The sequence below is a fragment of the Taurulus bubalis genome, assembly GCF_910589615.1.
Source record: "Taurulus bubalis genome assembly, chromosome: 13".
Taxonomy (NCBI): domain Eukaryota; kingdom Metazoa; phylum Chordata; class Actinopteri; order Perciformes; family Cottidae; genus Taurulus; species Taurulus bubalis.
In genome coordinates, this window is record NC_136601.1 from 13,696,481 (window position 1) to 13,707,596 (window position 11,116).

Sequence of the window (11,116 nt, forward strand, 5' to 3'; positions counted from 1 at the left end):
TTGTTTGTTGAATGTTTATAGCTTCCGTTAGCACAGTCTCAACGACCACTGAGGAACCAGTAGATACAAAATCCAAATCCCTCTATAAAAGAAGAGATGCCCTCTGGGCAGCCATAGCTCATAGTTGGCCTGATTTAGTGGCAGGCAGGAATCTGGGCTTGAATAAAGACAGAGAGAGCGAGGGCAGAGTGGGAGAGAGAGAGAGAGAGAGGAAAAGATAGCTCCCTGTGTGATAAATAGCCCCGGCTCTCTCTATTGCATTAGCCGTCCGGGCCGATAGATTGCGAGCCCAATAGACCCAGACGTATGCGATTGGTTTCTCATATAAAAGTTGCATATTAAATTCCTTCACAGGACTGTGCCCCCCAAGCATGAAGGAAGGGAGGAAGAAATGGGAGTGAAAAAGCAGAAAGTAGAGAAAGGCGTGGAAGAGCAAGAAAAAGGTTTTTTATGAGAGGCAAAACGAAGGCAGAGAGTTGGGGAAGTCGGAGTAGAAAGGGGGAAAGATAATGGCAGGAGAAAAGTAGCTTGATGGTAGAAAAGACAAATGGTGATGTCATGTATTTAATAGGTCCTCAGATATTGGGAGATGAGTGCGAACGTACGTCCATTTAATCAGTATTGCTTCCCAATGAAGATTTCTCTCTTGTTTTGTGCTTACTCCCCCCTCCCCCCTTCTTCTGTTCTCAGCCGTTCTCCACATGCTAACGACCTCTCTAATTGTTTCCAAGCTCATTAAGATGCTGATGTTTTAATAGTAATTAATCCGTCATTTGCCTACATGCAAACACGGGCCACTGAGGTTTGTTCATCGCTGTTTCAATACACTGATAATGCAGTAGCCTAGTCAAAGGAGACAATATCCTGCTAATTTAGCTCATCACTGTTAATTGGTTGTTAAGTGCCTTTAATTACCAAGCAGGCTTTGGGATTTAGGTCGGCAGAAAGAGGGGGATCGCTATGATTGTCCCTGCCGCTGTAATGGATCTTGTGTGAACTTTGAAAACTTGAATAAATGACCAAAGCGTGAAAAGAGACACACATTGACCCTGTTCTGTTTTCTATCTCCGTCGTGTCTTTCTCCTCATTTCCTTTCTTCTTTTCCTTCCTTTCCTCCATCCTCCCATCCCTTCCTCCATCTCTGTCTCACTCCCTATCTCCTTCTCCATGATATTATTAACTCATTAAGTTTTTTTCATTATTTTTAATAAAAGATGAGTTATGGCTTTAGCCTCACTGTGGCAGCATCCCCCCACACCCTCCACCTCCCTCCCTCTCTCACTTCCCCTTCAACCATTTACTCTCTCCCCTCCTCCCCCCAATCCCCCATTTTCTCCTTCCTCCTTGGCCATATTGTGCCTCCTCTGATACATTTGACCCTTGAACTGCGGTTTGTGACCTCAGTGTCGCTGGTTACAACCTTCTGGCCATCTTCTTTGCTCTCGTCGCAGTCACTCACGTCTATCAATCATCTCTCTTTCTCATAGCGCTGAGCAGTCTTTAGATGGCATTCATAAGATTTATGATTCATGATTCCCTCTCTTCTGTCTGTGTCTGAGAGATAGTGTCAGGGAGAGACAGAATAGAGGGAGGGAAAAGGGGGTAGAGAGAAACAAAGTCAGAGACTAGAGAGAGAAAGAAGGAGAGGGGCTTGTCGATGACACAGTTGAATAATGACAATATCTATGATTGATAGCTTATACAGAGCTAGCCGAGTGTGGGTACTGTATGTGTGTGTGTGTGTGTGTGTGTGTGTGTGTGTGTGTGTGTGTGTGTGTGTGTATGTGTGTGTGTGTGTGTGCGTGTGTGTGTGTGCGCACCAGAGTGACAGAAGGAGAGAGAGAGTCCATATGTTTTGTTTTCCCCCACATTAATCTGATGTTTAAGAAGCAATGATGAATGGTTTTCATGTAGTTTGAGCTGTCAATGGTCAAGAGATGGAGACGGGTAGCAAGTCACCTGAATTACCAAAGGACACGGGCTGTTTATGTTGGAATAAAGGGACTAAAGGAGATGAAAGCCTAATAAATGTCTTTAAGTTAGAGAGAATGAGCACAGATAAGACGGACTCTCTGATTTATGAACTACTCTGGTTTTTAGCCACGAAACCCCTAAATGAAACATTTACTGCATCTGTTTGTCATTTTATTCTCACTGTGACTCAGATTTTGTAAAAAGCCTTTTCAAAGGCACTTAAATGAGCATTGTTTGTTATTAGGTTAATAAAATACTCACTGCTCCGTACCTGGAAAGAGTTGTTCACTGTAATCATTATTCTCAAGAAGTAATCCCTCCTCGTGCTGCTACTTGTAAGTGATGGGGGAGAAAAATATTGTCTAATGTTTCTAACGTTCAGCCAAGCCAAATAAGAGGCTTCAGCAGTCTGGACAAAGGAAGTCAAGAGGTTATATTTAAAAGTTAAACTATCTTTAGTTTGAAATTCTTCTCTGTGTTTTGATCCACGCATACATCCTGGTCGTCACATTTCTGTATTTTTCTCAACACTAATAACAAAGTTAAACAATTTGCACATCTGAAGAAATGGTCGCATATTCCCTTCTATTCAATGGCAGCCCACAACACACAGCCCGAAAAAGGACGTAGTGTTATTGTTATGGTCCTGGTAATTGATACATGATGCAATGACTGCAAACATTACAACAATCCACTGCACTCAGAATGCAACCTTCGATACAAAAAAGTGTAAATCAGAATTCCAAGTCGTAAACATGGGCAAGGTCGATCTAGCTCCGACATAAACGGACTTTCTGTCACAGCAACCTGACGGCGCACATAGTAAACCTAGGCAAAATAACCCGTTCATCAATTGTTACTTTATGCAGTGTTTGTGTGGTGAAACGCTGTGCAGAGAGAGCTAACAATGTTTACCTGAAGGGCAACTGGTTGGTGGGTGCTACGCTGTTAGAACACTACCAATTGATGGGATGGCGTCATCAGCTGTAACCGCCGTATGACAGCCGTGAGCTAACCAGCGGGGCTTGCTCACATGTAGCCGGCCCGGCTATGTCCACAAAGCAAGGAGATGCTCGGAGAACAACACACACAGAGGAAGAGTTCATTCTCTGCTCAGGTAGACATTGCTCCATGTATCTTTATCCAGCAAATAGTTGTTTGCTGCTATGTTAATGCTTTGAATCCCTTAAAATGTCTGAAATTAGTTTTTTCAGAATTTAAGGTCATAAAGTTTCCTAAAAGTTATATCGTATTCTCTTCACTAATGGTGCCATACAAACATCATCTTTCAGCAGGCGGCCATGTTTTCCCTGAAAGATGCACTCAGGAATACTGACTTCTGACCTGCAATTGATTGTAGCATGTGTATATATAGCCTATATAGTGTTAAAACATCATGAAATAATACATTTTCAAACATCGGGGTGCATCAAGGGTTCTACTTGCTGATCTCGGTCAAAGTTAAGCAAAGGTGAGCTGGCTGGAGATTGCACCGAATCAGGAAACTATACCATCATCTAATCACATGTACTAAGTGGCCTTCAAAAATGACCAGTTCCCACTTTTCCCTTGCTGATTCTTAATGCCAACGCTGCTTCCAGCCGCAATCTCCTCCTTAAATGATTTATGATTTATTTATCTTGGATTATTGACCATCTTTCGGGGGAGTTGCTCCTCTGTAGAATCCTTTTGAGAGCTCCCATTAAGTGCAGAGCCTTTTCAAGATAATCTAACTGTAAACGTGCACATAATTGTCTCTGACTGACCGAGGACTGTGTATTTGTCCCTCATATTTGACTGTGTACTCAAGGTAGAAGGGATCACTTCCTTGCACAAAGTATTGATGGCTAGATTAAAGTGTTTTCATGTTGTTGAATGGGTTCAACCCCCATCACTTGTTTCCATCTGGTATCTGACATGCAGATGGATGTTATGTACACTTCTGTGTCAGTCCAAAAGGAAATAGCTTGAAGTATGGAGAAGGTTAAGTGTTAATGTGGCAATAGTTTGAGGCAATGTGTGCTGACAGCTGTGATGAATTGTTTCTAATGTACTTGTATTACCACTCATACAATGTTTTCCGCATCATCCCACATGATAATCCCTATCCATAGGTAACTACAGCCTATTTGTTTTGCCCTCTAAAAAATGGTAAAATACTTTATATTTTTTCTTTCAGCTGCCCTTTATTCATACAGAATGGTTGTAATTATGTATTTTAGAGGATCAGAACATGACATTTATTAGTCCTCAGTTACTTTTACAATATGATACAATACCTACATTCGACAGCTTTGTGCCACTGAATAAGCAGAAAATACACAATCTGTATTCTTCGAAATAGACACATAACATTATTTTTACATGGAGTGGTTATTTTAATAAAAGTACATTTATCACACTTCCCCCTCCAATCTCTGTTTGTGAAACATCCATTTCCATTTAGTTCGTCCAGGTTAAAGTTGTGATACGTTGTGTTTCCACTGGAGTGCACTCTCGAGTCAGCATAAATAATGTAGTTCATGAAATTGATGACCGATGTGTTAATCGGCTGGTCTCATTCAGTCCTCCAGATCTTCAATACTAGCCACCGTTGGTTTGAGAGCATATGTGTGATGATTGCTGTATCTCCATCCACGCAGAAGCATCATTATTTGTTCGGTCCTGGGTTGGTAGAGGCCGGGGGTGTGCATATAGTTTGTTCTTGCTGATGAGGTGTGGAGTTGCTGAGGTCCCATCTTCTCCAATTTGTTTTGTTGAATTATAGAGAGAGTGGTTGCTAACAGGCAGAAGAGACATGCCAATCAAAAAAGGATTCGCTTGCTTTGGGTGTACAGTATGCAGGGAGGAAATAATTATTCACTTAACCACTGCGGCGAGTGTGGATTAGCTTCACCTCTTGGTGTAGATACCAGTCATTTGCTGCATCAACACTCACTTACAATACGGAGCTGCACATGAATGTTTTAGGACGTATGATGGGTGCTAGAGATGTACAAAGTTGTGTGCACATACAATAATATTTTAGCGCTCAGTAACTGCTCTAATTATCCTTTTTTCAAAGAAGCAATAATTTAAAAAATAAACACAATACATTTACAATTTGAATAGTCAGTAAATACCTTAGTAATTAAAAGACTGAAACAAATAGTTCACAAAAAGAAAAGAGATTACAATAGATCATGAATAACAATAAATTCTGCTGGTTACAATTTAGTCACAATGCCCTTTTTTGTTTTTCGAAAAACCCACTCAGCTGTAGATGAATTCCTTTCCAAATATAGACAGTAGTTGTAAGATCTTTTTGAGTGCTGTGAGGATTTGTCCTTTTAAATCAGTTTAATTAGTTCTTTTTAGCCGTACTGGCTTCATGAAATATGACAACATTCATAAGGCCGTCTTTATGTTGGCTGACATGGTCGGATTTTGGGAAGTGTTTGCACTTTTAATGTATAAAGTTAGTAACTGCTCTCAAGTTTGAATTGCAGTCTTTAAAAGTATTGGTTATCATGAATATGTTGTTTTGTTGCTTTAACTAATACACACTTACCAAAGCAGCACATGCAAAGAGCAAACCACTTAGTCGCTACTGTTCACAAAGTGAGAACAAAGAAATGAGAGCAGGATGTGAAACTGGATAATGTATCTCCTCTGAGCTAAAAGCAAATTTCTTGGCCTAATAAGCATATTGCCATATGGCCCGATGCAGCGTGGATGACACCGCTAGGATCTGTGTGTCACAGTTCATTTGTTCTGGGCCGTCTGGGTGTGGGGAGGTCATGGGGATGTCTGCGTGTATATCTACTTACATGTCGTATTGTGGGTGCTTCGACTGCAGCACTGAAGGCTTCCAAATAGAGGGGCTTTAAATCTCTGTCCATCTTCCGTCGTCTGTCTGTTGCTCTTTCCTCTCAGGCTGATGGATTTTGGATCTTGGTTGCAACCGCAGTACACAGCACCCACCTCACCAGCACAGGCTCAGCACGACCTGCACTCATAGAGAGGAATGAGACATTAGCAAAGTATAACATGTTTGAGTGACTGATTCCGATGTTGTGTTTAAAAGTAAGACAGAGACAGAATATACAATGGGTGCAATTACATAGTGAGAGTGGGGTGTCACATACAGACAGCGTAATGCACTGTTCAAGGTCTTTTCTTGGTTTCATTGTGAGTGAAGAGAGTGTAGCATTTCCCCCCCAATTTGGATGTCACATTTTATGTATTCAATTTGAGTTTTGAGTCATGACTATGCATGTAGTCATGCACATCGCTGCATCATGTCAGGTCATGTCTTGTGTGTGTGTGTTCATGAAGCATAATATAAGTACCTTTCATTGCCGTTGACATCTGTAACAGTTGTGCCGTTTGCAAATTGGATAGTTGCTGTTGCTGTCCTGCTGTTCATTTCTTGAAGCATTATGTTTTGCTCTGTTTGACCTGCCCTGCATGTGGCAGGGGCGTGGCCACACAGCAGCGTCACCTCCGTCAGCTGGTCTCTGGCTGAGACGGGGAAAGAAGGAAAATAAGTCAAACAAAACCTGGGATAAGAACATATGATGTGTTTACACTGGTTTCATTTTGTTGTTCATAAATATACGTCCACTGTTAAAATAATTGGATTTCTGAAACCTGTGCAGATTTACCCACACACGTGAAGCTTTTTATAGCTTTACCTGCTGTTACAGTAGGAGACGGCTGCCGGCTCACCCACCCACTGTGAGTAGGGTATCGACATCTCAGTAGATAGGTGTAGGCTGACCTGAAGTCCCTGTTGAGGGCCCCATAGAGAATAGGGTTGAGTGCTGAGTTGGTGTAACCCAGCCACAACACAATGGAGAATTCTGGTACTGTGCTTGGGTCTGGATGCTCGTTTAGGCCCAACACTGTGAACATGATGAAGTACGGCAACCAACACACCACAAAAGCCCCTATCACTGCTGCCAGTGTCACTGTGGCTTTGTGCTCTCGCAGAGCCACTGCTGTTACGCTGGAAACCACAGTGGTACTGGTGGAAGGATTGTTTCTGTAGTTGTAGCTTGTGATGCAAGTTGGCCGGGCACTGATGATGCGTTTGGCCTGTGCCCGTGCAATGCGAAGTATTCGTAGGTATGTCCAGCACATAGCCACCAGAGGCAGGAAGAAAGTGAGAAGAGAGTCTGTCAGTACGTAGGGCCTGTTCAGCTCAAAACGACATTTTCTCTCTGGAGCCCAGGGCCCTTGGTTCTGTACTGTGCCATTAACGGTGTTCCACCCCATTTGGATGGGCAAGAAAGACACCGCCACCGACACTGTCCAAACACTGGCCATGGCCACAGCAACTCTCCATGGCAACACCAGTGAGGCGTATCTCAGAGGCATGGTCACTGCCAGGTAGCGGTCCACGCTGATGGCCAGGAGGGTGAGGATGGAGGCGGTGCACAGCATGACATCCATGGAGATGTAGAAGTTGCAGAAGGCCGGGCCGAGCGGCCAATCATTGTTGAGCTGAAGCAGGGCGGAGAAAGGGAGGACCAAGAGGCCGAGCAGCAAGTCTGTCACAGCCAGCGACATGATGAAGCAGTTAGTCAGGCAGCGAAGGCGTCGGGAGGCGCACACAGCCAGGCACACCAGCACGTTACCACTGACAGTCAGAAAGATGAGGAGGGCCAGGGTGACACCCAGCATCACTTGTGACAACATTATCGCTGGTGCTTCACTGGAGACAAGCTGATGACGTCAACACTGAAACTATATGTGAATCATTGTTACGTTTTATATTAAATGAGGTCTCCCTTTTTCCCAAAGAGGACACACACATTATAAGCCTTGGCCCCACATATATTACGATTACATATGATCATTCAGAGTGTTCCTGTTCTTGGTTTTCCATGGCATCGCTTTGGCCTCAACCTCATCTTCTATGGCTGTAGTGACACCTACTGGACAGAGATGAGACACACAGTTGGTAATCAACACAGTATTTTGTGTAGTTTCAGATATTACACTGGAATGGTTACTCAACAAAGAGGTTTATTTTAGATGTAACTTGTTATATATAATTTATTCATGTGTACATAGTTTATTTATTACTCTAGCCTACTTTACATGCATTAACACTATGTATGTACCACAACCATAACTGGATGAACATTGAAAAAAAAACATTTATGGATACATTCTAATTCTTCTTGTTTAACAAAAATATTGAGACACAGTATTTCATTTTAGTGCATGTGCACACATTTTATCTTTAGGCATGCATGGCCTCTGAGACCCTTTTCTATATCCATGGGTTGATACAGTACACTAAATGATGGAATACACTATTGCAGAACAATATTTTTTGTATAAACAGATTCACAAGTCATAGAGACAAAGTGTTGAAACTCAAGGCACGAATAAACTACTGACTTGGCACCAGGTCTGAAGTAGCTGATAAAGATAATGAATTAGTTACCACTGACAGAAAGACTTGCAGTGTGTGAGAAAAAAGACAACAAATAATTGCTTTTGGAGCGGACTCTAAAGATTTATGTTTATGATTTTATTCTCTGATACATTTTCAATAAACTGTGATAAATTGAAAATATTTTCCAGAAGACTAAGTGTGACTATCTTACTATCTTTTGCTGATCTGTGGCCACTGTAGTTTCATGTGTAGCACCAGTAAGGGTGGTGCTCTTGCACAGCTTCCTCTCGGTGGCTTGCTAAACTTAAAGCCTTTGCATGCTTTAGGATGGTAAAGATGGTTCAGTATGAGAGCAACATATTTAATCCATCTATTATGTATCTTCACAAGAATGCTATGCCTGCTGTCAGATATAAATTAATTAATTTCTTATAATGTTCAATTATTTCCCGTCGGCCATTTTCTTGCAGTCAAAAGTGAAGCTACCATTTCAGACTGTCCACTAATGGGAATTCCAATCTATCTATAATAAAACCATAAACCAAAACAGTAGTTTGTTTAGTTTAGGCCAAGATTTGCAACTGTGTAAACAGTCAGCATCTCTTAGCAATCTGCTACAGCTGAGATGAAGCCAGGTCTTATTTCGGTTTCAGTTAAATATGATTAACATTGTTGATCCAGCAAGGCCATGGATGGAAGGTTTGGTTTGAATGATGAGAGCAGCGAGTGAATAATGATATGATTATAAATACAGGTGCCAAATAATGGCCATGAATAACAAAAAGGTTGTTTATAAACACTCAACATCAACACAATTTCCTGTAAAGATAATTTTGACAAATATCATTTTCTTTTAGATATGTAAGCTTTTGTTTCTTCCACAGACCTTGTCGAGAGAGTCTCAGAGTGTTATTTGTCTTCTGTGAACTCATTAATGGCATGCCGGCATGAGTTTTTAATGTGTGCTTGGTGGAATAAGTATAACTACTTGATAAGTGAGGATCTGTGTGTGGAGTATGTGTTTGCGTCAGTGGGTGGTGGGTAATGTTTGTTCTTCTATTTTCTAACAATGTAATGGACATTGGGACATTTGCCAGACTTTACTTTATCAGGAGCCACTCACTTATCACCTCAATGAGAGAGAGAGAGAGAGAGAGGGAGAGAGAGAGAGAGAAACAGAGAGAGAGAGAGAGAGAGAGAGAGAGAGAGAGAGAGACGTGGAGAGGTGCACACGCTGCCTTCACATGGAGACGGAAAAAAAGAACGTTAGTTTCCATAATAAAAAAAAAGCCACGGAAAGAAATTAAAATGAATTATTATAATTATTATTAATTAAAATCTGGGTCTACTGAAACCAGAACACCATGTCTAATCTGTGAACTCTTTAATGTTGACTTCTTTGTTCCGTGGACACATTTGTCACAGACTTCCTCCAGAGCAAACACTGATAACACAACTAACGTATGAAGTGCAGCTCTCAAATGCACATGCCATCTCAGCCTTTATACTTTACAGAGCCACGGACTGACTGACTAACTGAGACCACACATCTCAAATGTTTTCATCATCACAATTTGTCTCACACTGTCAACCACTTTCTTGTCTCACTCACAAACACATGTGCACACTTTGAATGAGTTCTGGCTCAGATCCAATACGCGTCTGTGAGGAATGTCCTCATATGGACATGTATTACAGGCAATAGAGGCTTTCGAATAACCTCGTCTTAACCCTGGGACATAATGTATATAAGGGTGTGTGTGTGTGTGTGTGTGTGTGTGTGTGTTCAGTTGTTATCTGCCTTCAGCCAACTGCATTAGTTTCTTTTCCCATGTTACAGTGCATGTGTGTGAGAGCATAACCATATTCGTTTCCTGTTTATTTTTGCATAAACATTTGTGTTATAATAAAACTTTATTAATATACAATCCGGCCCACTCCATTATCAAGAATCACTTGTGAGCTCAAGCTTATTTAGCACAAATGACTTGCATGTCATTTGACTTCATCAAGTCGCATTGCAGCAGAAAGTCACAGTCAAAGTCATTCACCTTCATGTTGAAGGATGATATGCTTCTGTAGTAAATAAAGCATCACTCACCCAGACAGTGTGCTACTTTATTACCGACCATCTGTTTTCTTTCACAAACTTCTCATTAGTTGTCCCTAATGGAAAACAATGGTGAGTGTTATTACATCTGTATATATTACCAGAGACACACATGTGCACAGAGTCGCATGTCGGACACTAACTCATAACCTGGAACTTATGTCTTAGTAATGGATTTTGAGGGCTGTAATGGATCGTAATGACGGCTGAGGCCTGTGTTTCTCACAGGATGTAAAAGGTTGCTCTACTTTCTGTGGTTTTCTGCACGAGAATGCCGTTTCATGTTTTCAAGAGACAACAAAAGGTTGCATGAGTCTGTGGTTTTGAGGTCAGTGCTTTAAGAGGTCGTCCTGGCCCAGGTCTATTTGTGTGTATTTGGTGAAATAAAATATTATGTAGTCAACCTTAAGGGACTCCTATACGGCTTCCTCTCACTGTCACCTATCTTTCAGCACAAAAACGATGTAAATGAGCTGGAAATCTGCCTCATCTAGGCCTTCTATTACTCAGTAAGTGGTCTGGTGAAAAGAGCCCAATTTGTGCATTGAGATAAAAGGCAGGCAGAAAAGAACTTGGAGCAGTGGCTCTTCACCAGACCCAGTCTCAGCTCGGAGATGAGAAATGAGGTTATTTACCTCTTA

At 41.6% G+C, this 11,116-nt stretch overlaps 1 protein-coding gene across 1 annotated transcript; it reads right to left on the reverse strand.

The window, feature by feature from the left end:
* Nucleotides 1-5,952: 5,952 nt before the first annotated feature.
* On the reverse strand, nt 5,953-7,656 carry hrh2a (histamine receptor H2a; the record flags this gene model as incomplete). Its single annotated transcript, XM_079228796.1, has 3 exons — nt 5,953-5,962; nt 6,306-6,477; nt 6,651-7,656. 3 exons carry the CDS (start codon nt 7,654-7,656, stop codon nt 5,953-5,955), a joined length of 1,188 nt encoding a protein of 395 aa, XP_079084922.1.
* Nucleotides 7,657-11,116: the final 3,460 nt, after the last annotated feature.